The sequence below is a fragment of the Enhydra lutris genome, unplaced genomic scaffold (genome assembly GCF_002288905.1).
Source record: "Enhydra lutris kenyoni isolate GAN:26980312 unplaced genomic scaffold, ASM228890v2 scaffoldscaffold13, whole genome shotgun sequence".
NCBI lineage: Eukaryota > Metazoa > Chordata > Mammalia > Carnivora > Mustelidae > Enhydra > Enhydra lutris.
In genome coordinates, this window is record NW_019154097.1 from 56,630,496 (window position 1) to 56,655,396 (window position 24,901).

At 44.9% G+C, this 24,901-nt stretch overlaps 1 protein-coding gene across 5 annotated transcripts; it reads left to right on the top strand.

Annotated features, from left to right (window-relative positions):
- The first annotated feature begins 4,410 nt into the window (after window positions 1-4,410).
- Window positions 4,411-24,773, top strand: LOC111145909 (transmembrane protein 159). 5 transcript variants are annotated; one of them, XM_022501214.1, is made up of 6 exons: window positions 4,427-4,486; window positions 5,008-5,159; window positions 6,997-7,196; window positions 14,677-14,845; window positions 16,492-16,630; window positions 19,708-20,594. In XM_022501214.1, exons 3-6 carry the CDS (start codon window positions 7,101-7,103, stop codon window positions 19,787-19,789), a joined length of 486 nt encoding a protein of 161 aa, XP_022356922.1. In that variant the 5' UTR covers window positions 4,427-4,486; window positions 5,008-5,159; window positions 6,997-7,100; the 3' UTR covers window positions 19,790-20,594. The 5 variants fall into 5 exon arrangements, with proteins under 5 accessions (XP_022356923.1, XP_022356922.1, XP_022356924.1 ...); XM_022501216.1 differs by lacking the exon at window positions 4,427-4,486 and adding an exon at window positions 18,377-18,417 and having other exon boundaries at window positions 4,721-5,159; window positions 19,708-19,775; XM_022501215.1 differs by lacking the exon at window positions 5,008-5,159 and having other exon boundaries at window positions 4,411-4,486.
- The last annotated feature ends 128 nt before the right edge of the window (window positions 24,774-24,901 follow it).

Consider the following 24,901-nt stretch of genomic DNA (forward strand, 5'->3'; position numbering starts at 1 on the left):
GATTTTCTGGGTTTTAACAGTGTAAGTCCTGCATCGTGGGAAGCCCCTCAATCCTAGGCAAAGTGAGATGGTTTGGTCATCTGATACAGGACGCACTCTACAGACGTTGAGGCTAATGTAATCCTTATTATAAATGCAGAAAAACACATACCTTTGCACAGATGTGTACTCACAGGTTACAATATTAGGGACTGCCCAAACATTCAAAGCACGTGTTCCTTGGTCGCATTCAAAGTTCTTAAGTCAAAACCAGTTTAGACTTACTGAGCTCTCTTGGGGTGCCATGCATGCATATCTGTTATTTCATTCAATTTTTCTCCAAACTCCATGTTGTTCCCATTTTGTGGACGAGAAAATCAAAATCGAGCAAGATACAGAACTTTCCGCAGTTGATGCGAGTCCTAAGAAACACCGATCCAAGTCGAAGCCTGTCCTCATGACCCCAGTCCAGTGCTCTTTGCACAAAGGACCTGCCCAGAACACAAACATTTCTGAGATCCTACGCTGAGCACTGTACAGCACCAAGTACTTCCCTTGCTCCTTTTTCTCACTTCTTCCTCAAAGTTGGGCACTCCACACTTTCAAAATAACCTTGTGCTTGCTCACCTCTTGTATTTGTAGTCTCTATCATCAGGCAAATACGTAGAGGCAGGCTTTTAGGCGAACAGGCTTGGGCAATGGAATGTAGGCGGGGCCCACAGCGACCCCCTCAGAAGACCCAGAATATCCACAGGCTCTAACTAAACAATGGGCTACTTACAACCAGACACAGTTACCAAAAAGGGGAGAATTCTGTCCCCACACCTCCCTCACCTTCCCCCTTTAAAAACAGCCCCCACCCACTGGCTCCTTGCAGACAGCCTCTCCTCTGCTGTCCCTGTCCCACCTACCCCTCCCTTGCAGTGTATTCAATAAACTGCTCTCTCCTTTGTTTTGCTTCAGGTGGATTCTTTCAATGACTATGCCACCAGCTTCCACCCGATCGTCACCCCATATCTGGGGCCCCTATCCAATCGGACACCATAATATATACAGTTTCAAATAGTATCTGGAATAAATGAATTAGTGACAGGGTTTGAAACTTTGGTTTAGACAGAAATGGGATTATAACCAGGCCTCCTATAACAGGGCATGAACCCAATGTCCCACCAAAACCAGCAGCTGTAACTCAACAAAGTGAATTAGAAGAAAGGGACTGGTAGGATGCTAATGAGCCTCATGATCCTGTGGGTGAGGAGACGTGTCTGCATCTCAAAGTCAGTGTACTTTAAGTCAACCTGTGTTCAAAAATAGAAAAACAATGATTATGGCTTTTATGTAGTTGAGCTCTATGTGTCTGCTGGCACCGTGCTAAGCACTTAATGAGCATCATCTTTCCAAATCTACCCAATAACCCAGAAAATAAATAAAATTATTATCCCAAGTTTTATAGCTGAAGAAACTGAAGCGCAGAGAGGTTAAGTAACCAGCCCATAGTCACTCAGCGAGGTCGGTGGCAAAGTTGGGATTTGAACCTGACTATGGAATCTGCTCCCCAGCTTTAACCAAAAACATACATATGGTCTGAAGAAAGGTAGAAAATAAATAAAATAGCTACTAAGGAGAATGAAAATGCCATGTCCCCCCCCACACACACTTCAAACCTTGCTTACCTCATCTGCACCAGAATTGTCTGACTTAACTTTCTATGTAATGATTCCCTAGAGGGATGCAGGTTTCAAGTCCCTCAATCCCTCAACTCCAAGTACACAGGGTTGCTCGATAAAACACTGGATACCCAGTAAAATTAAAAGTTCAGGTAAACAACAAATAAATTTTTAGTGTGAGTATTCAATATTTGGGACATACCTACATTTGAAAAGTTATCTTCACTTTGAATTGGGTGTTCTGGATTTTTATTTGCTAAATCTGGCAATTTGGAGAGAAGAAGTCAGCTAGAGACTGGGTTGTCCCCATCTCTGTGATATTAACAGATTAGGGTCTCAATGTGTTGCTGGGAAATTTTCATACATTTCTTATTCAGAGCCCAGTGCTCCTGGCAGTCTTTCCTAAGACCTGAAATGGTTGCTTAGCCAGAGTAAATAACCTTTGAAAAGCATAGAAGAGTCTGCATATAGCTTTATTTTATTGACCCATCAATGGTTGCCTGAGCCAAGTCCTGATGATATGGAGAAAGCTAAGATCCCAGCCATCAGGGCCCCCATAATATGGTGAAAAAGGTAGCCAACATAAAAGGAAAAAAGCAAAACCCGGCTGTCCCAGCAATGACAGAGGTGTGCAGTGTTTTGGGGGATGGGGGAAGGGGAGATAGAGGATTCACAAAGACACCTCTAGATGGCACCCTTGAACAAAAATACTCCGGAAGGCCCCAGTTCAGCTTTCCCAAGCCAGGTAAGGGCAGTTGTAATGTTTTGTTCTAAAGGGGAAAAAAACCCCACAACATTTTCTTAGGTGGGGTACTCATTATACTGCAGAACAAAATGCATGAAGCCACACAGGACTGTCTGAAACTTAAGAATCTAGGGGCATTTATCTGTCCATGTCCTATCTCCACCATCAGCTCCTCTTTTGCTGTTGTGGAATTAGATGGGCTCTCTTAGCTCCTTTTTATTATTATTGTCCTCAAGCTTATTCCTTTATCCACTAGCCTGTTTATTTCTAGAGATATTAGTTGGTAGAAGACTGCACCATTGAATCTTTTTCAATCCCTCCTATACTCGAGGTAGGTACTAAGTTCTTTACAGCTATTTTTGCATCCGTCCTCTCTAAAACCCTGTGATTGCTTCCCAGGCTGCTATGGACGCAGGTCACAGAGGAAAGGGAGGTCCACAGAGGTCCCTGGATGAAAAATGCCTGAGAACTACGCAGTAGCAGGCCAATGCTCAGGCAATGTTCAGGTCTGTCATTTTACAGATGAAACCCTGGACCAGAGAGGTAACTTATCCAAGGTCACACAGTAAGAGTCAGCCCTGAGATCAGGGTCCAGGACTGTTGGAACCTCCCTCCCCCAGCCCACAGTCTATACCAGTGTTTTTGTTGTTGTTGTTTGTTTTTGTTTTTAGATTTATTTGAGAGAGAGACAGGGAGGGGTAGGGGGAGAGGAAGAAGCAGACAAGCAGACCCCTCCTAACCCCCCCCCCCCCGCCCCGCTACGGCCCTCACTGAGCAGGATGCCAGAAGCGGGGCTCAATCCCAGAACCCTGGGATCACTACCAGAGCCAAAGGCAGATGCTTAACCAACTGGGGCACCTGGGTGCCCCTATGGCAGTGGTTCTTAATAGGAAGATTGTGTCCTTACAGGACATTTGGCAATGTTTGGGGACATTTTTGGTTGTCACAACTGGGAGGAAGGGGATGACTCCTGGCATCTAGTGGGTCGAAGCCAGGGATGCTGCTAAACTTTCTACAAAACACAGGGCAGCCCCTTCAATACAAACTTTCCCGGCCTCAAATGTCAATAGCGCTGCCATTGAGAAACCCTGCTCTATGGGACGGATATGGGGCCAGGGAACATGTGTCGTCGGGCTCTGACGTGGAGCTGAGGGACTTGGGTTTAGATTTTTTCAATTATTAAAAAAAACAGAGGAGGGGCGCCTGGGTGGCTCAGTGGGTTAAAGCCTCTGCCTTCGGCTCAGGTCATGATCCTAGGGTCTGGGATCAAGCCCCGCATGGGGCTCTCTGCTCAGCGGGGAGCCTGCTTCCTCCTCTCTCTCTGCCTGCCTCTCTGCCTACTTGTGATCTCTGTCAAATAAATAAATAAAATATTTAAAAAAAAACAACACAAAAAAACAGAGGAAACAACCCAACCCATCTTTAAGGATCTCGCTGGTTCATGTTATCTGTGTGAGAAGTAATGGCTAAAACCTGCCGGTCAAGGCCATACCTCATCCTTCGGTGTCCTGGGCTCCAGGAATGCTTCCAAAACAGGTGGCCCAGGTGTAGGTTATTTAGGCAGGGGAAGCCCTAAATCACTGCGCAAACCCGTGCTCCGAGGCCAGTCCACCTGTCTCGGCGGTGGCCCGGGCACTCTCACTTCAAGCCAGGAGTGTAGGATGGGCCTCAGTTTCCTCATCTGTAAACTGTTCAGGGCCTGTCAGGGTGGCTTCAAAACGCCGAGGAGGAGAGCTCACTTGGCGGAACGTGCAGCCGGAGGACTCCGTGCGCTTTTGCCACCTCCTCCCAGCCTTGGGCGGGGAGAGCCAAATCTTGCGCGCGCGTAGCAGACTCCTGCAGCGGAGGGGGCGGAGGAAGGGGCGGGGAGGGGGCGGAGGAAGGGGCGGGGAGGGGGCGGAGGAAGGGGCGGGGGGGGCGGAGGAAGGGGCGGGGGGGGCGGAGGAAGGATGCAGCCTGGGCGGGGCAGGAAACAGGCTCCAGCTCCCGCCCTTGCCCAAGAGAGTTCTTCCCTTTTCCTCTTCCTCCTAGTTCCCCCACTCCCGCCTCCCTCCTCTCCGCCTGCACACCTCGGCCAACGCGGCCGACAGGACCGGTGAGAGCTCGCAGCTTAGATGCTAGGGTACAGCATGCCCGGGCTGGCTAGACCCCCCTCGCGGGGAGGGGCAAATGGAGGGGCGCCGGGGCGTGGGTTGAGCGGGCAACGGATGTCCTGAGCTGTGGCCCTCAGTTCGCAGTTTAAAGGGAAGTCTTACCCCTTCGAGTCCCCAAGACGGGCTAGGAGCGCACGCCCACAGGCGCGCGCACACCCTCACACACCCCACTAGATTTGGTAAAAAGGGTTGCCAGCCCCATTCCATCCCCGAGACCCTGCCCCTTCTTGGAAAACCTGGAGGAGGAATCTCCAAACCCTCTCCCCAGGATTAATGAAAATAGGTACCCTCTTTCCCACAGGACCCTCTTCTCTACCGAGGGACACCCCCTTCCCCGGTCACTGCAAAGAGGGTGCTCCAAGTAACAAAGGTGGACTCTTCTCCCCAAATTAATGACTCCACTCCGGCGTGAACGCCCCTTTCTCAGCCTCCGTGCGCTCTGGTGCGGACCCTCTCTCCACAGCCTCCTTTCCTCTTCACCTCTGCCCATGGATACCTAGAAGCTGGGCGTCTGGAGGCTCCCCCTCGTGTCTTCAAAGGCCGAGAGACTGGAAGCAGATGGGGAAGGAGGGGCCTGGGTAGGCCCTAGGCGCCCAGCATTCCTTTCCGCCAACAGTAGGTGCACCCCCTCTCCCTTCCAGCTGGAACGCTCAGGGTGGACGTTAGTTAGCCCCGGGAGGGGCGGGATGGCCAGTGATCTCTGGAGGGAGCAGAGAAGGCGGGGAACTTGAGGGTTGCCTCCTTGCCTCCAGAGACTTCTCAGTTACTGGGGAAACCCCTCTGTAGAGTGAGTGACAAGGGTCTCTGGGGTTGGTAGCCAAGTGGTTGCATTTGACGGCTGTGGCATTGGCATTCTACCTAGGTTTGTCCCATCCGACTCCCCAAACCGGTCTGGGTGGCCCTTGGGTTCCCTAGGCCTCTGGAGACCTGTAAGGGGAGCTGGGCTTGTATCTGCATGCAGCAGAGATGAGATTAGGGGAGCTACGTCCTGGGAACATCCTAAATCAAAGGTTTGTGCCAGTTGTAGCTTCAAAGACAGAATATGGCTGTGGCGGGGTCAGTCCTTTCCTGACCAAAGGGTTCTTGTTTGACAAACCGGGTTGTAGCAGAGGCTCTCTAGCTGGGGTAATGAAAATGCACTTTAATCTGCATTCTAGACCCTATAGGTGTTAATAAAGTAACTCCTCCCCCTTAACTCACATAATTGCCATGTTGTATAGTCAACACGGTAAACAGATGTCAGCATCACTCAGTTAAATTTTGGCCACTGTGATAGGATCTTTGAGGTTTTTTTTACTATCAGTAGTTAGGAGATCGTTTGTAAGGAAGAGACAGTGTCCGGCCCTACAGCTGTTCTGGGAAATAGAAAATAAGAACAAGGGGCACCTGGGTGGCTCAGTGGGTTAAAGCCTCTGACTTTAGCTCAGGTCATGATCCCAGGGTTCTGGGATCGAGCCCTGCTTCCTTCTCTCTCTCTCTGCCTGCCTCCCTGCCTGCTTGTGATCTCTGTCTGTCAAATAAATAAATAAAATCTTAAAAAAACAAAAAGAAAAGAAGAACAATATATTTGTTTATATGAAAATCTGACAAGGGTTAGAAAAACAGATACCTTACTGAACAAATTGGTTTTATAATTGCACGAACTTAGGACAGTCCTGGAAATTAAAGGCTGTTGAGTCACAGAGTATGTGTGGCTTGGTCTGCCCTTGAGACACCCCACCCATTAAGAGGAGACTTACAAGTAAATAGAGAATGATTTATGTGGTTGGAAGCCAACCTGTACAGTGTGGGTAGTAAATAAAGAAATTGGCCACCATCACTGTTTAAGAAAGGCTTCCTGGGGAAAAGGCAATGGGACTTGAAATAGTGTATTCAGATTTCTACTATATTCTTTGCAGCAGTTTGTCAGGCTAAAAAATAAACATAAGTCCCTAGAGATAGTACCATTAACATTTCGGTATTAAATAATCTATATCCTTCTAAGTCTTTTTACTATGGAATGTAAACATAAAATACATATGTTCCTGTAACCATATGAGATATCTTATAATTTTTTTCACTTACCTTGAATGTATGTTCATATCACTAACTAGATGTCCACATCATCATTTTAACAGCTATGCTGTACTCCATTTTATGAATTTATCATTATTTAACCAATTTCCTGCTAGTGGACAGTTAGCATCTTTCCAGTGTTTTGCTGTTTTTACCATACATAGAATTGCACTGCACATCCTTCTTGTTTTGTTATCCCTTTTTCATTATTCCCTTCAGATTCCTGGAAAATAGTTGTTGGATGAAGGCGTGTGCACTTAGAAATTCTGATAGATATTGCCATGCCACCTTCCTTCCTCCTGCACACCTACCATCAGTGTGTGAGGATAGTGGAAGCTTTTGTTGAACTAGCTGGGTGAATACTACTAATGGTTCAAGATACTTTTTGTTTCACCAGTGACAGCAAGAGACTGGGTGACATGAGTGATTCGACTGCGCCCTGCCCTGGACAGTTTACCGGTAGAAGAATTAATCCCTAAAGGGACTGGAGTGGATTTCAGGATGGCAAAAGAGGAGCCTCTGAGTACCTCAAAGGACTTGAAGGAGCTGCAGAAGAAGCTATCTTTGTTGGTAGAGTCCATCCAGAATAACTTAAAGGTCAGTTTCCGATCAGGCCCTGTAATGGAAAAATCCCCAAATAACAGCAGCTTAAAGACCCATAGAAGGTTATTTTTCTCTGAAGTAGGAGAAATTTGGAGGTAGGTCAGGAATCTTTGTAATTCACCACCCTGCCCTGGTGTCTAAATTGTGATCTTCAAACTCATTGTCCAAGATGGCTGCTAAAGCATCAGCCATTGTATTCACATTCCAGGCAATAAGGATGGAGGAGGGAAGGGGAGAAAGACGTAAAAGCCACCTCTAATTTAAGATGACTTCCTGGAAGTCACACACACAGCATTTCCAATTCTATCTCATAGACTAAAATTTTGTTGTGTGTCTCCCCTCACATTAAATGCGGTTCTTTAGGTGGTTACAGAGGGTGGGTCTCAGTCTATGCCACAGATACCAGCCTTGTTTGGTTTTGTTTTGTTAATTTTCCCGTTACCCTGAGACTGAGGGGGGCTAAAGCTTACTTTAAAATTTGAGTCCAGTTTTCCACTAGAAACCCAGCATCCAATAGAAGTATGATATGAACCACATACGTAATTTAAAATTTTCTAGTAGCCTCATTTAAAATGTAAAAAGCAGGTGAAATTAATTTTAATAATGTGTTTTATTTAGCCTAATAGATCTAAATATTTCAATATGTAATCCTAAAAAATGTCTAATGAAAAAAAGTTATGGAGATGTTCTTTATTCTTTTTTTGTAGTAAGTCTTCAAAAATCCAGTGAGTATTTCACACTTAACAGTATATTTCCATTTGAATTAGCCACTTTTCAGGTGTTTAGTAGCCATTCAGTGACAGTGGGGCTTGAGATAGTATACTCTGCTTTCTTGAATTTATCTTTCTTCTATATGTCATTCAGCATTTCGTCAAGGAAAACAGCTCTCAGAAATAATACTAACAGTTTGTTGTATTCCCCTCTAGATGTTTTTTTCCTGTACGGAATGCCCATAAAATATATATATGTATGTAACAAGATGAACTGGTTTGTGATCTGTTTTTTTGTATCAGATAGCATGGTTCCCCTCAGGTCTATTTGAAGAGACAGGACTTTGCAGTCTAGAGCAATATACTCCATGGAAATCTTTCCTGGACTCATCCCAAAATGCCTCTGGCCCTCTTTATGGATTTAGCAAGCTATTTTTAAATCGGCCAAGCAGCTTTCTAGTCAGCAGACTGAGACTCTTGTTACTAAAAGTTAACTTAGTAGGAAAGGTCCTTCTGCTCATCTCCTTGTGCATTTGGTTCTCATTAGATGTGTTAGTTATGTTCTCTGAGGTCACCGCAAACAACAGATTAGCAAATGCTGAACAAGTTCTCCTAGGGGAACTACAGGATTAGGTTCTGGCAAATTTCTGGTCACAGTATTTTCATCAGCTGATACACCTATAAACTGTTGCATGTATATTTCCATTTAAAGACAACTTATTCAGTATATGTTGTTGATTCATCAACATCAAACTCCTGGCCAATAGCACTCTAGCTCTTGCCTGAACAAAGCTTACTCACACACACATTTTCTCTTAAGGCAGATCACACCCTTCTTACAGCGAAGAACACTAGACGGTACTTCTGCCATTTTAAATGGTGAAATTACCAACAAAAAACCTAAGATGTGAGAAGAGGTGGTACTAAATATACCTTGCAAAGGACAGTTGTATAAAGAGCTGAAATAAGAGCACTCCCTAGTTTGACCTTAGTTGGGAACATGTGTGTCAGGTGACTTAAGTTTTCCCATGCTCTGTACATGTTCTTGAAAGCACCACAGATACTGATTTTGGGGGCTTCAAATAAATTTTGGTGAGTAGGTGAATGTGCAAATATAGAATCTGCAAGTAATAGGGATTGACGGTACATTGATTAACCCTGATTGAGGAGTACTATATGCCAAGCACTGTGTTAGGCATTTGGCATGTTTTATTTAAATTTATGTCCACATTCTGAAGTAGACTTTTCAAAGCATGTGACCTCTGCCTTCTTGGCATTTCTTTACTTTTTTGTCGTAGATTCTCAGTTATGGTCATTGGAATAGATATGGGCTTCCAGGCCAGCTGACTCCCAGAGTGATGGGACAGATTATCAGCTGGCTAAGCCCTGATGTTCTTTGGATAGTCCTAAGACAGAGCAGTTTCTTTTAAAATTTGTTATTATGGGGCGCCTGGGTGGCTCAGTGGGTTAAGCCGCTGCCTTCGGCTCAGGTCATGATCTCAGGGTCCTGGGATCGAGTCCCGCGTCGGGCTCTCTGCTCCGCAGGGAGCCTGCTTCCCTCTCTCTCTCTCTGCCTGCCTCTCCGTCTACTTGTGATCTCTCTCTGTCAAATAAATAAATAAAAATCTTTAAAAAAAAAAAAATTTAAAATTTGTTATTATGTTAATCGTATTAATATGAGTTGTATTAACTCAGTAGATTAATATTGAGGAAAAGGGAAAGCAAATCACCTGTAAACCCATCAGTAACAAATCCATAGATTGTGATTACTATTATTATTAGGCACCTTAAGTATGTAACTTTCATATGTAAGTGGTTGTAATTATGACAGATATAGTCCTATATTTTTATTTTTGCTTGGTATTGCATATTGGTGTTTTTCCATATTGAATCTTAGGTCCTTAGAACAGTTGCTTGGTAATAGAACCTTCCATCAGATTGACCTAACCATAATTTATATAAACATCCCCTTGTTTCCACGATATTTAGATGATTTCTTTCCCCCAGATAATTTTTAACCTTTCCTCAGAGTTAATAGGCCCTCATAATTCCAGAAAAGACCAGATGGGCTTCCACATGAAGTGTTTGTGAAACAGCTCCATAATTTATTCTAGGAAGCCTCTGGAATGTCAAGTCTTCATTGACATAGGCTGAGAGAGTCAGAAACCTGCTTGAAATAGCTTAAGCAGATGAATACTGAGACCTGCTGAGACTTTGGAGAACTGGGAGGCTATCTTAGAAGCCAAGGGCTGGAAGTGAATCAGGGTCTGGCAGGTCACTGGGGTCAGATTTACTCTCAACACCCTCTCTTGGGCCATGTTTCTTCTGGTTGTAACTTTCCTTATGCATCAGATTCGTTCTCCTCCCGCTACAGCTTGGTTTTCTTGTTCTTCCAATCACATGAGCCATTGTGACTGCCCAGGTTGGCACCTGCAACTCCCTTTGTCTCCCTTAGCTCCCAGCTGAAGCCCTCGAAGCGGCTTGCTCTGGCAATACCTGATTCTTAGGATCAAGAATCTGTTTTGGGACACCTGGGTGGCTCAGTGGGTTAAAGCCTCTGCGTTCGGCTCAGGTCATGATCCTAGGTCCTGGGATCAAGCCCCACATCAGGCTCTCTGCTCAGCAGGGAGCCTGCTTCCTCCTCTCTCTCTGCCTGCCTCTCTGCCTACTTGTGATCTCTGTCTGTCAAATAAATAAATATAATCTTAAAAAAAAAAAGGATCTGTTTGACCAAGTCACCTATGGCTAGGGAGGCAGCTGGACTGGGACTTTTCATTACATGGAGGGAAACATGGCTTCAGGAGCGTGCCTCTGCTCTGGGAGGGAGCAGGGTTCCAAGAGGAGGGAAGATAAGGAACATGGGGTGGGCAGATGCCTCCTGATGGCATCTCCACCTGTGGATTACCTATGACTAGTTTTGCTCCCATGCTGACCCATCCTTCCACAAGGGATGTTTTTGAATTACATCTCCAGCATCTTTGTGCCAACCCTGAATCACATGCCAGGGGACACCCAAGCTGTGGTCTGGGAGATGTTAACACAGCACCTTGGAGTTGGCATTACCAGTTTTTTATTGTTGTTGTTGTTGTTGTTTTTAAGATTTTATTTATTTGAGGTAGGGGGAGAGCACAGAGGGAGAGTAAGTGGGAGAAACAGACTCCCCGCTAAGCAGAGAGCCTAATATGGACTCAGTCCCAGCATCCTGAGATCCCAGGATGCCTGAGCTAAAGGCGGACACTTAACCAACTGAGCCACCCAGGCACCCTTACCGGTGGTTTTAAATAATCTTGACGCCTTCATCCTCCTCCTGTCTGGTAGCAGGGGACAGTGGTTGTCTTTTGCATTCTGACACCAGGGAATTGGCCTGTCTCCTGAATAGTTCCAGATGGAGACTTCATGTCTTTAAATACTGGCCGCATTACTCCTACTTTGGAACTTGCCATACTTATGTGAATTTTAAAATAAATTGCCTTTGTCTGACCTTGGGCGAGTTGCTTAGGTCACTGAATCTCCATCACCTCTTATCTCAAATAAGCAATGCCGGGCTCATCGCTTTGTTGTGAGGATAATCTCAGGAGCTGTTCAAGAAGGCTGTAGCATGTAGCTTGGCACATAATGGTGCTCATCTGTCCCAGCCTGGCATTCCTGAGTTCTTCAGCACAGTAACATGCCTGTAAAATCCAGGTTGGATGACCTGTGTCTGCTTCCAGGATAGGGATGGAAAATTGCATTTCATGTTACTGTGTAATAAGCTATCTTCCTTTCCATCCTTCCACTGTATCCCTCCCTGTTGCCATGAGAATAAGACGTTAATTGCTATGTTCTAGTTCCCTGGATTTAAATAATGTTCCTCATTACCTGCTTCTGAGCATTGAAGGGAGAAATAAATGAGGGAATACATTGAAAGAACTTGAAACAGTGCTTGGCCCTTCAGTGTTTAATGAATGTTCTCTATTACTATGTGTGACTGAATCCTGTCCTTCCCTTCTATGACAGACTGGCCTGAGCAGGGAGGGCCCTCCTTCCTGAGGGAAGACAATTTCTACAATTAACTGCATCTTAAATGGTCTCTGCATATCTGAATGACTTTCTGTTTTTTGGTTGTAGGGCTCAGACTCGTGAGAGGCTAAGAGAAAAATAGATTCCTTGGGATCTGGAAGAACAGATCTGCTTTTCTCCTTTTGGATCCCCGTGCCCAACCGTCCCCAAGTCCTATTGATTTTTCTTTTGTCATTACACTTTCATATTCCCCAGCAGCCTAGATTTCGCCATCAGTTTCTCTTCCTGACTTTCCGCAAATCTTCTTAATTGCCTTTTGCACATGATGGCCATGTTTATATTTCTTAAATTAGTCCTTTGATTATATTGTAATCCTCAAATGCCAACAGTTTGCTGCTTCTTTTTTTCTAGATAAAGGTTAAGCTTTAGTTAAAACTTAAAAGTTTAAACTTTAGTGCTTTGCAGTGGAAATAATATGCAACCAGTGTAGGGAATTTTAAAATTTGCTAGTAGTCATACTAAAAAGCATGAAAAGAAAGAAGAAAAATTAAATTTAGCACTATATTTTATATAACCCAGTATATCCAGAATAATATAATCTCAACCTGTATATAAAAAATGAATGATGAGATAATTTACCTTTTTTAATATGCTTAGCACAAGTCTCAATTGAGATACTAAATTTTCATTGAAAATACTTGCTCTCTATTCAGATTTCATAAAATTTACTTTTAAAAAATTTATTTGAAACATTCCTAACTTATGTGAAATGTAATTAAAAATATTCCAGTGACTGAAGCATCTGTCAGTTTTTAAATATAAATTAAGTTGAAAATCTAGTTCATCAGTCACACTAGCTACACCTCAGGTATGCAGGGGACACATGTGGCTGCTGTGCTGGGGTGTCTGCGTGTAAACTCACAAGCCTGGCCTTTGAGCGTTCCAGCCTCATCTGCTCCCCACTGTGGATACTGGGTGTCTTGATTATAACGGATCAGAGAGAACCGTTCAGTCTATCATAGGATACCTGGGTGGTTTTACTAAGAATATGTGTGGACTAGAGCCGGAAAGCAATCAAGACTTAAGACAGCTCCAGGGACCAGCTCCCCCACCCTGCACCCCCCATCCCCCACCCTTCTTCAGCTACCTTAACAGGAGTCTCACTGGGTTCTGATGATCTGAGCCAGGCATCCCTAGTATAGCCCCTCTGGCTAGAGAAGCTGAATAGCCAAGTCTCCTAGCTTTTCTCGGGTAGGAGTAGCTAGAGGCAGTACAGCGAGTGGACATCATGCCTTTTGTTTATGGCCGGACTGGAAGTGGAATTTGTCATGCCTGGAGATTCTCCTAAGGAGGCAATGGTGAAGCCCCAAGACCGATGGCAGTGGCTTCTTGGAACGACAGCCTTTTTTAGTTAAGCAGCATGAACACTGCACTTTGATCACCATCAACTTGAACTTAAAACCGTCTTCCAGCTGGCCCCCAGATTCCCAGCATTGGAGTCGCTAAGAGGCATACGTGTTTTGGGTAGTGATACCTGTGATCACTGTAGCTTGAATTTCCTCTTCATTTCAGCTGCAGCCCTCTAAAGCCTTAAGGAAGGAGACCTGGGAAGTTTGTGATGGGGAAAAGTTCTGGAATGATGGAACCTTTTAAGAGAATAGGAACGAACATGTCTGTAGTCAGGAGAGAGACAGAATGGGGTTTAAGAAGAGGCCATCCTTGTGGATTTTCTAGGGTCAGCTCTGCCTTAAAGCAGCCCTCCTCCCACTGAGCTAGATCCAGAAACTCTTTTGCCTGGTGAAGGAAGACCACGTGTTCATTACATAAGCTTGCAGTAATCATCAGGCTGTGGCCTGACTGCGGTATCCATGTTGACAACGTGAAAGCATTTTTTCCTAACCAGGTGGCAGCCCTTACCAGTATTTGACATTTCAAGTGAAGAGATTCAGCTTTGAATGCCTAGATTTTGCCACTTGGATACTGTGTGACTCTAGGCAAGTCCCATTGCTTCTCAGACTTTCATGTGTGTACAGGTCACCTGGGGAATCTCATTAAAAACCAGCACCTGATGTAGCAGGTCTGGGGCAGGACTTGAGATGTTGCACTTCTTTTTTTTTTTTTTTTTTTTTTTTTTTTAAATTTTTTTTTTTATTTATTTGACAGAGAGAGATCACAAGTAGACAGAGAGGCAGGCAGAGAGAGAGAGAGAGAGAGGGAAGCAGGCTCCTTGCTGAGCAGAGAGCCCGATGCGGGACTCGATCCCAGGACCCTGAGATCATGACCTGAGCCGAAGGCAGCGGCTTAACCCACTGAGCCACCCAGGCGCCCCTGAGATGTTGCACTTCTAACAAGCTCCCTGGTGATGCCAAGTAGCTAGGACTTAACCTCTCTGTGCCTCGGTGGCCTTGACTCTGAACGCTCAGCTGTGGAGTAGGAGATCAACTGTGTGTACATTACACCCGTGCACACACATGCTGAGGGTCTCTTGAGAGGGTGTGTGTGAAGTGGTAGAGCCATGGCCAGGTCTTTCCTCCTTTCACAAGACTTGAGGTTGGGTGGGACCCTCAAACTTGCCACCTGTCTACAGCTGCCTTAAGCTGTTGCCGGGGTGACTTATGTCTTGGGAGACTTGTTAGCATTGACTTGTTATGTTACCGATGAGCCGTCCAACTTCACAGCCTCTGGTTTGACTTCCTGCAGCTCAGATGGGGTTCCTGGGGTTCAGACATGGCATTCAGTCCTGGCTCTTTCTCCCCTGCCCGCAGGTGATTGCCTTTATGAAGTCTCCAGTGGGTCAGTACCTGGACAGGCATCCTTTCATGGCCCTCACCGTGCTGGTGTTTGTGGCTATGTCAGCCATTCCTGTTGGGTTCTTCCTGCTCATCGTGGTGCTTACCGCCCTGGCTGCTTTTGTGGGAGTCATTTTACTGGAAGGTATATCCTGTTCATTTGTTCACTGCCTCGGAAAATGTTTCAGTTGGGAGCACAGTATGTATTGGGTACCTGCCACTCTTATCAAATTCTCCTGTTTTTGAAAAGATCAACAGTGGCCCAGGCAGATTGTCAGTAGTTACAAGATGGACTTTGGTGTCCGGATTAGAATCCTACCTTCCCCAGTGCGATTTTGGACAATTTATTTGCCCTCTCTGAACCTCAAACTCCTCATATATAAACTGAGGAAATAATAACACTGACTCAAAGTGTTGTGGTAGGGATTAAAACTTAGAGTCCTATGAAATATTTAGCAGAGCCCGTGGCATAGAGTGACTTGTGCACGAATGGTAACAGAGTCCAATTACTCCACACCTTGTTATTGAACACTGTTGCATGCCAGGTGTCTTGCTAGGCACTAATGTTCCCCCTTCTCCACCTTTCCTCCTGAGGTCACGCTGCCAACTGTCACCTTCTCCCTTTGTTGCTAAGGTAAAATTACTGAGAAGGCAGATCTGATTGGCTCAGATTGCCTTTTCGTATCAGATCCAAATCACAAGACACTGGCTATAGAACTGGTTGCCATTGTTTCATTGGTTTCCCAGAGCCAAGAGCACCCAGAGTTGTTTCCTGCTCAGGGGACCATAGATAAGGCAGTTTGCTTCTGAAGGAGAAGGTGAGCATCATTGATGGATGAGTTAAATACAGCCTGGCAGAGTAGCTGTTGAGGAAATATTAACGGATGAATGAATGGGTGGAGGAGTGCACGAGTACTGTGGCAAGAGTAGATTTAGAAGAAGGGAGCCACTTTTGGTCCTGTCATGCAAAGCTCTACAGAGGACAGGATTTAAAGACATGTAACAACTTTTGTTTCTTTTGGGGAAGGAAAGACTTACTGAACTGGAGGGACAGCACATCACATACAAAGCCTTTAGAACAGTAGTCTAGAACCTGAGTGTGTGTAAGTCTTACTTGTTTTTTGAAAATGCAGACTTCCAGACCTCATCCAGAGATGGTTTTTTAGTAGTTCTGGAGTGGGGTCCAGAAATCAGAATTTTTCACCAGCCTTCCTGAGGCATCTGATTCTGATACACTGGTTGTTGGCCCCACTTTGAAAAACATGGATCCAGGATTTTGTCAATCTTTGTTAAAAGCAGCACATCCATTTATAGTCTCTGACTTCCTTCCTTTGCAGGGTCTATCCCTGAAATTATATCACTGTAGCCATGAGATGGGAGTTCTAAGCTGTTCGACCCCTCCCAAAGCAAGGAAAAGGATATTTGCCTTGCAGTGAGGCCCACTCAGGTGGTTAGATGACCTCCTTTTTTTTTTTTTTTTTTAAAGATTTTATTTATTTACTTGACACAGAGAGACCTCACAAGTAGGCAGAGAAGCAGGCAGAGAGAGAGGGGGAAGCAGGCTCCCTGCTGAGCAGAGAGCCTGATGTGGGGCTTGATCCCAGGACCCTGAGATCATGACCTGAGCCGAAGGCAGAGGCTTAACCCACTGAGCCACCCAGGCAAATCGGGATTTTTAGGAGAAATATCACTTAAAAAAAAATTCTGAGTTAACTGTCATAAACATAATGGCCTGGGGTCTGGCAGCTTTGTTTGTTTTAGCTGACTTTTTCTAACTATGCTCTCCTCTAGGACTGGTCATCTCTGTGGGCGGCCTCTCACTGCTTTGTGTCCTCTGTGGCTTGAGCTTCGTATCACTCGCCATGTCAGGGACAATCATAGTGTCCTACGTCATGGTCTCCAGCCTTTTTAACTACTGGTTTCCTCCCAGGTAAATACATATTAATGCAGTAATTTAATCTTCACCATTTAGGGGATTTTCACAAATACCACCCGACCCTAGCTGGATGTCTAGAAGTAAAATTGTGAGAGGCCAGAGTTCTATATAGTTTCCTGTACACATCAAACATCAAATGAAAATTGACAATGGAGTTTCAAACAAAATGCTGTCATCATTCACCACACACAGTTAACTGATTTTGTTGTCGTGGCAATGCTATGAAGTAATTGTTACTGATTCCTTTTAAAAGACACCATTAAATTTACAATACTTCAAAATAAGGCATTTTTTTTTTGCGGGGGGCTACAAGAATAATGAGCCATTATTCCACTCACCATGCACATACCTGAGGGTGATACAGGGGGCCGTGAAGCTGCTATTCCCAATGTCCACCTTCATCCTCTTTGCTCTTCAGAATGTGAGTGTCTTACCACGCTCGTGGTGACGGTTGGATGGTATGGATCTTATTCCTACATTATGGCCCCTAATGCCAACTACATCCCATCTGGAGCCTCTGCTGAAGGAACAGTGATCTCTTTTAATGCTGGAGGGAAAACCAGCTGTGTTGGAATTACTGTATGACAGTATGTTTGTCTGTAATGGGCTGCCCTCCTAAGGGATTTTCAGAGATGACTTTTTTTTTTTAATGCTTGATTTTTATCTTTTTCTCTTTGTTGGATTTAGAATCTAAGTCTCAAATAGAATATAACTCCATTGTGCTTCCTTTAAGCTCTTGCTTAATTAATGACAGTGGCTAATACCCATCAGGTACTTGCTCTGTGCCAGGGACTCTGTTATGCACTTTCCAGGCCCTATCAGCTCACGGAATCCTCACAACCACCCTGTGAGGGGGGTACTAGCTCCATCCTATGGTGAGGGAAATGAAGCCAAGTCCCAAAGCAAAGTGTGGCAGAGAAGGGACTTAATGCAGGTCAGTTGACTCCAAAGCCTCTTAACCAAGATTCCGAGGGACTCCAAAACAGGCATCAGCAGACAATTTCTGTAAGGGGCTAGAGGATAAATATTTTAGGCTTTGTAGGCCATGTGGTCCATACTGCAGCTCTTCAACTCTGCTGTTGCAGCCAAAAAGCAACAGAGACAATAAGAAAACAAGTGAGCATGACTTTGTTCGAATAAAGCTTTATTTATAAAAACAGGCAGCAAGCTGCATTCGCCCCAAGGAATTTGCCAACCCTTGCTCTAAAAGAACCAATATCCTGAATTTTGCTTTTCTGTAGAGTAGCCCTTGAACTCTTTACCAAAATGTTATCCTGTGGTTACTCAGGTTAGAAAATAAAATGTGAGGTGGGTATAATTTAAAAATAGCTCAGGGCTGGTTGTCATAGGATTGCCTGGTTGATATCTCTGGAGTTACATCCAACTTCTTAAAAATTGTTTTTTTTTTTTTTTTTTTTTTAAAGATTTTATTTATTTGAGAGAGGGAGAGAGGGATTGAGAGAATGAGTGGAGGGGCAGGAGGAGAAGCAGATTCCCCATAGAGCAGGGAGCCCAATGCGGGATTCGATCCCAGGACCCCGAGATCATGACCTGGGCTGAAGGCAGATGCTTAAACTACTGAGCCACCCAGGCAGTCCCCCTTCCTAAAAATTGTTTTGATCACTGTCAGTCTTAAAGGAGTTAAAAGAAGAAATGTGGGCTTAAATTTGGCTTATGAAAGCTGATGCTTCTGAGCCAAAATCTCTCCCTGCCTCTGAACCCTGCTCTGCTCTACCACAGGTGTAACAAAATCTGCATACCGCCTGTTTGTCAACAAAGAGGTGAAAAAGATTTCCAAGATTTGTCCTTGATCTCCTTATACTCCCCTCCTCCTCCTAACCAAGGCATCTGGACCCATTGTTTTCACCAGGGCAGTGGTTCTCAAGCGTTTCACATTTTGCTTCTCAAAATTACTGAGTCTTCTCAAGGTTTTGTTCATGTTGTTTTAAACATATCAGTAATTACTGTAGTAGAAATTAACAACAAATTTGAAAAATACTTATTTAAAAAGGGACAGTATTACCTGCTGATATAAAAAACATCTTTATGAAAAGTAACTAGAGGCGCTTGGGTGGCCCGATCAGTTAAGTGGCTGCCTTCGGCTCAGGTTATGATCCCAGGGTCCTGGGATCAAGACCCGCATTGGGCTCCCTGCTCAGTGGAGAGCCTGCTTCTCCCTCTTCCTCTGCCTGCTGCTCTGCCTACTTGTGCTCCCTCTCTCTCTGTCAAATAAATAAATAAAATCTTTAAAAGAAAAAAAAAAGAAAACTATATTTTCCAATACAAAATGAAATGAGTGAGTGGCATTGTTTTACATTTCACAATTTTTTTTTTTTTTAAGATTTTATTCCTTTATTTGAGAGAGAGAGAAAGAGTACACATAAGCCTGGGTGCTGGAGGGACAGAGGGAGAGGGAGAAGCTGACTTCCCACTGAGCAGGGATCCTGACTCAGGTCTCAATCTCAGGACCCTGGGATCATGACACGAGCTGAAGGCAGACACTTACCCAAGTGAGCCACTCAGGCACCCCTGTATTTCACAAATATCTTTAATGTCTGCCTTAGTAGACGTCAGCTGGGTTTTGAAGACCCAGCCTCACAAGGGTATGGGTGGCAAAGGGCAGAAAAGCTTTTTCAGATAACTATGGATGTTCTTCTTTAATAGTACACCAGAACTCAGTAAGTTGTAGTTTCTTTAAGGTTAATTGAAATGTGACCTTTTTGTACTTTGTTGTATTAACGTATCCTGGTCTGTCTTGTACTTTTTAAAGAACCTTTACCATACATGTTTTTGTAACTTCATGCTCTGCTCATTTGCAATACCCAAATTAGAATACGGGGAAGGGGCCAGAATCCCTACCCCTAACCCAGTCACTTTAATCTCTTATGCCCTCAGTTTCCTCATCTCTAAAATAGGTGTAGCCTTAAATCTGGTGTGGTTGCAAGAACCAGATAAACCAACAAAGCAAATAAACCAACAAAGAATGTCATATATTCAGCGTTGTGCACTCTGCACAGTAAAGCTCTTGAAAGAGGCCCTAAAGCTAACCATTTCTTCTTGTTACCAAACAGACCTCTGACACAACAGAACTCCAGTGGCGACTGTCAGCTGGCTATGAAGTCCGCAGACTTAGAGGGGCTCTACCAGGAATGACCGGCCCAGTGGAGCCAGAGCTTTTCCCAAGCACCTCTCGAAGGCTGTGGATCATACTCAGCCCTTGGGATTATGAGTCAGAAGGGGGTTAGGTGGTCAAGCACTACTCGAAAGTGTCCTCTAGCTTTTTCATATAATCATAGGATCCCACGGGGGCCAGTGTGGGGCTCTTGTTGCTCTTGCAGGAGTCCTTTGGTTCTGTTGGTGGGCCCACCTTCCCAGGAGAATTAGCAGAGACTGGCCTTCACTCTGCACTTCCTGGCCTGTGACCCGCCCTCCTTAGTATGCAGACTTGACCTTGGCCCAGTCCTGAGCCTCTACAGCCTGGGCAGCTCCATCCCAAAGACTTAGATCTTGTGGCTGAGGGCCCAGTTTGGAGCAACTGTGGATTTTTTTTTTCTTTTTTCTTTTTTTCTTTCTTTCTTTCAGAAATGAGAAAAGCTGTTTATATCTTCACTTATTTGAAACAAGGTGGGGACAGAGCAGAACAGAGCAAGCTCTTCTGCCTTAGCATTTTATCAGAAAAACCAGCAACATTTGGCAATAATGGCTCTTCAGACAAAGTTGGAAAAGTTAACTATATGGCCAAGGGCACTTTTGAAAAAATCTAAAGATATGTGGAGTACTGTTAAGTGCCGTTACTCTTTAAAATACTTGCACTTGATACGTTTGTATTGTCTTGAAGAACGTGGCTTGTTAAGCCATTTGTGTAAAAAATCCTATGAAAATGCTTAAGGACTAAACAAGCTTTTAAAGTCCTGTGGGATTTCCCCTTCAGTGGTCCTGCTGTGGCATTTTATTAAATATTTATTTGGATGAGCTTTTTTTCTTTACTCTTTCTTTCACCCCCTAGACATCAGATTGCCTTATTACTTCTCGTTGATTTCATGGCAAATCCCAGGTAATAGGGCTCATGACAGACACTCCACCCAAAGTAGTGTTAATGGGCGGGCGGAGGCAAGAGGGGGAGTTCATTTCATTCCACTGAAAAGCCAGGGGATAGATTTTCAGGCACTGCTGGATCCAGGGGCTCAAGCAGCATCTTGAGGCATCTCTCTCCCTTTATCCGTCAGCACTGCTTTCCTTGTGTGAGCTGCTTTTCCACTAAGGCCGTGCACACGTGGAGGTCCCAGCAGCTCTGACTGTACGTCGGCCTCATGGTTAGCGCTCTGCACCTGCACCAGTGGGGAACCTGCTCTTGTCCAACAGCACGGGCCGATGATCTGGGTTTGGCCCTGATTGGACAGACTTGGGTCATGTGAGCAATCCTGAACCAGTCATAGGGGTCAGGAGGGTAAACTATGATGATGGGGTGGGGCTGGGCCATAGTTTCAAGCCGGAACCATGGGTGGTTTACATAAGCCCCACTGGTTTCACATGGGGTAGGGTACATACTACCAAAGGAATATGAGACGGAGAGGAAGTATTTGCTGGGCAGACAAAATATAAAGCCTGCTACTTGTGAGAGCAGGACATAAAAGCCTTAATCTGGAAACTTCTGAATCCTATGATAGCCATGGCTGTCCCTTAAAGGTGGCTTTCCTTCTTAGAGGGAAAAGAACTGCCTCTTCCTGCCAGCACGAGGAGAAGTAGTAATTGGTGTTTATTACATTTTTCTTTTCTTCATGCAATTGTCTGCTCGCATCTGTCTACTGCTATCTACCCAGCTGGGTAGTAATGAAAAATGAAAAGGTCACTGGCCTCCAGAAGTTTGCTTTCTAACACAAGAGTTGCCTAACTAGTGTATTAACTGTTGCTGCATAACAGTTTCCCACAAACTATAGACTTAAAAGAACATATGTTATCTCACATTTTCAGAGTGTTAGTAGTCCTGGCTCAGCCAGGTCCTTTGCAAAACTTCCAAGCACAGTGTTGCCAGGGCTGGGTTCTCATCTGAGGCTCAACTGGGGAAGGATCCACATCCAAACCCACATGGCCATGGGCAGCATCCCGTTCTTTGCAGGCTATATGGGACCTCACGCATGGCAGCTTGCATCTTTGAAGCCACCAAGAGAGAGATTCTCTTAGCAAGGCAGGCATTACATTCTTATGTAGCCGAAGCACATATGTGGTATCACATGTATCTTGTCACTTTCACCATATTCCATGGGTTAGAAGCAATCGCGAGTCCCAACCACACTCAAGAGGGGAATCACACAAAGGCATGTGCACCAGAGGTCAGGATCATGGACTCAACTCGAGGGGCTACCTGCTACAACCAGTAAACAAAATAGTAGATTGTGATAAGCATATCAGGAGAAAGTAAAAGGGTGACATACAACCAGGGGAGGCCACTTTCATCAGAGCAAGCAAGGATTTCTTCTCTGAACCAAAGAATGAGAAGTTACAGCCATGCCAAGGGCGGGGCGTGGGTGTTCCCAGCACAGGGCACGGGGATGTAAAGGCCCAAAGACCGGAAAAGAAATGATGTCAGTGTGGCTGGACCTGGTGAGCAAAGGGTAGTTGAAAGAGAGACAGAAGCCCATCATTCAGGGCCCCTTAGAGTAAGAAATTTACTCCAAAGAGCAAAGGGAAGATGATGCACTTTAAAGGGACATAATCAGACTTGGATTTTTAAAGATAACTCCATGGCCAATGGATCAGGAGATGAAGGCCAGTTAGGTCTGCAGAAGATGGTTATGGCACCACACAAGGATGGAGGTATGGAGACCTTCCTTGTTTGGAGAGCCAGCAGCATTTGGTGATTGGTTGCATGTGGGTGATGAAGGAAAGCAGAACATGGGATGGCACCTAAATTTTTAAACTTGAGCCAAAAGGTAGATGGGGACGCTATTTTCTGAGATGGGGCTGGGTGCATATTCAAGATCTCCTTTGCTCATATTAAGTCAGGTAGGCCTTTTTAACACTACTAGGGTGTGTGAAGTAGACAGTTGGTTTAGAGTGTAAGTCTGGGCAGGGGATATAAGATTTGGAAGTGTTTTCAGTGCTGAGAGCTTTACACAGCCATCTTATGGAATGCTGTCCCAGAAGTAGCCAAAAGATCGTTTTAAAATATATTTCTGATTCCATAAACATCCTTGCTTCAAACTCTGCAAAGTGCAAGGTGCTTTCCCTTTCCCACTGTACTTGGGTAAGACCCATCACAAGCTGCCTCTACTGGCTTCTCATTTTTTATATCCCATCAGCCTCTGGATTTTAGAGGTGAAACTAAAGTTTAGAGCAGAACTGACTAATTCTGCCAGAAAACGTGGCATCTAAATCATGGCTTTGCAGTTCAGGCTCTCCATCACATTGGCTAGAGCTCAAGGCCTTTTCTGATCAAACAAAGTAAAATAATGTACAAAACCCAGCAGAACCCCTGCCCCAGAATAGGGCCATAAAGCATAGTTGTCAAAATGCACAGTGCACCATCATTTAAAACTGACTGGAACAGAAATGTGTGAAAGGCTGTCAGCCAGGCTTGGAGGAATTTTAGGACTCCCCGATTATTCAAAAGGTGCCTGCCTTTTAGGCATAGTTCAATGTGTGGCTCATTTGGAAAGGTAATTTATCCTTACAGCATGAAAACCATGACTTTATACAGCCAAAATGTTAATTTATCAGTTAGTTTGTCCAGGTGTCTGTTTTTTTTTTTTTTTTTAAGATTTTATTTATTTGACAGTACAAGCTGGGGGAGCAGCAGAGAGAGGGAGAGGCAGGCTCCTGCTGAGCAGAGAGCGTGATGCGGGGCTTGATCCCAGGACCCTGAGATCACGACCTGAGCTGAAGGCGATGCCCAATGACTGAGCCAACCAGGCGCCCCCAGGTGTCTGTTTTTGCCATGTGTTGGGCGCTATCTTAAACCCTCTACAAATCAATACACATTTTCTGTCAGTCCTCACTACTACCCATCTTAGAGATGAAAATGCTGACAGATTGAGCGGTTAAGTTGTCAAGGGCACATGGAAACAAGTGGGATGCAAGCCCAGTTTGCCTGACTGCAAAACCCATCCTCGTACTCAGCATGTGGTTCAATGTCAACTCCTCCACCTGCCTTTGAGGCCTTATGAGATTTGGACCCATGCCCTAATATATGCTGTCTCTGACAGTATCCGTAACCTTTGCCGCTGTGTCAAATGACTCCAGGGATCACTGGTTTCATTAAATGCAATGGGAATGGTTGGCTCCCCTAGAGTTGTCCCCAAAGAGGTACCATTTCAACTAGCACTGTGTGTGGCTTCTGTTGTCTGTTCTGCATAGACCAGAGGATTCAGGGGTGTCTGGCTGGCTCATTCGGTAGAGCATGTGACTCTGGATTTTGGGCTTGTGAGTTTGAGCCCCATATTGGGTGTAGAGATTACCAAAATAAATAAATAAATAAATAAATAAATAAATAAATAAATAAAATGTTAAAAAAAAAAAAAAAAAGGAACAGGAGATTCAGCCCAGAAGTTGCAACACTCTGGCAAAGGCATGATCGGGTGTGAGTTGTCACAAGGTTGAGTACTTTCATGTAGGTTTTGCTGTGCCTCCTTGAGTGGGAGAGAAAAGGTGGAGCTAGAGAAAGGGGGTAGAATTTGAGAATAACCTGCTTTCCCTTACCTATGCCATGGTACCGCCCACAACACGTGCATGCATGCATATACGTATGGTGAGTGATTCAATAGGCGTGCACGTGCGCACACGCACACACACACGTCTGGAGTGATTGGTAAGAGTTGTGACAATTATGAATTAATGAAGTGCTCTCTTTGCCTTCCTGGGGGAAGGGTGTGGGGATTACATACAAATCTGGTGGGCCTCTTGGGTGTGTTGTTATGGTGGATAGTATCCATCATGTGTGGCCAAAAAGTTGAAAACCAGTGATGCTGGAGCATCCCTTGTCCAAACCTCCCATCTCAAAAGATTTCCACCTTCCACAACCCAGCTCCAGGTTCATACCTCTGTGAAGTCATGTCTTGTTTTGTGCGCTCTCTTTATACTTACAGCCCTCGTGGAACAGGCCTGTTGAGCAAGTGACAGCCTTTCTGTGCATTGACTTCCTCAGTCTGTAAAGAGAACGCCATCCGACTGGAGTCTTTGGGAAACTGAGGCAAGTGGTCTCTAGTTATAAAAGTGCTACAACACCATCAAACAATTATACCCCTGCTCAACTGATGTGTCTCTCATTTG

Bases quoted from the DNA above. Each gene is read 5' to 3' on its own strand.
- LOC111145909 (XM_022501215.1), top strand. From the start codon at position 7,101: ATGGCAAAAGAGGAGCCTCTGAGTACCTCAAAGGACTTGAAGGAGCTG. The intron at 7,197-14,676 runs GTCAGTTTCCGA...CCCTGCCCGCAG, and splicing joins CCATCCAGAATAACTTAAAG to GTGATTGCCTTTATGAAGTC. The intron at 14,846-16,491 runs GTATATCCTGTT...GCTCTCCTCTAG, and splicing joins GGGAGTCATTTTACTGGAAG to GACTGGTCATCTCTGTGGGC.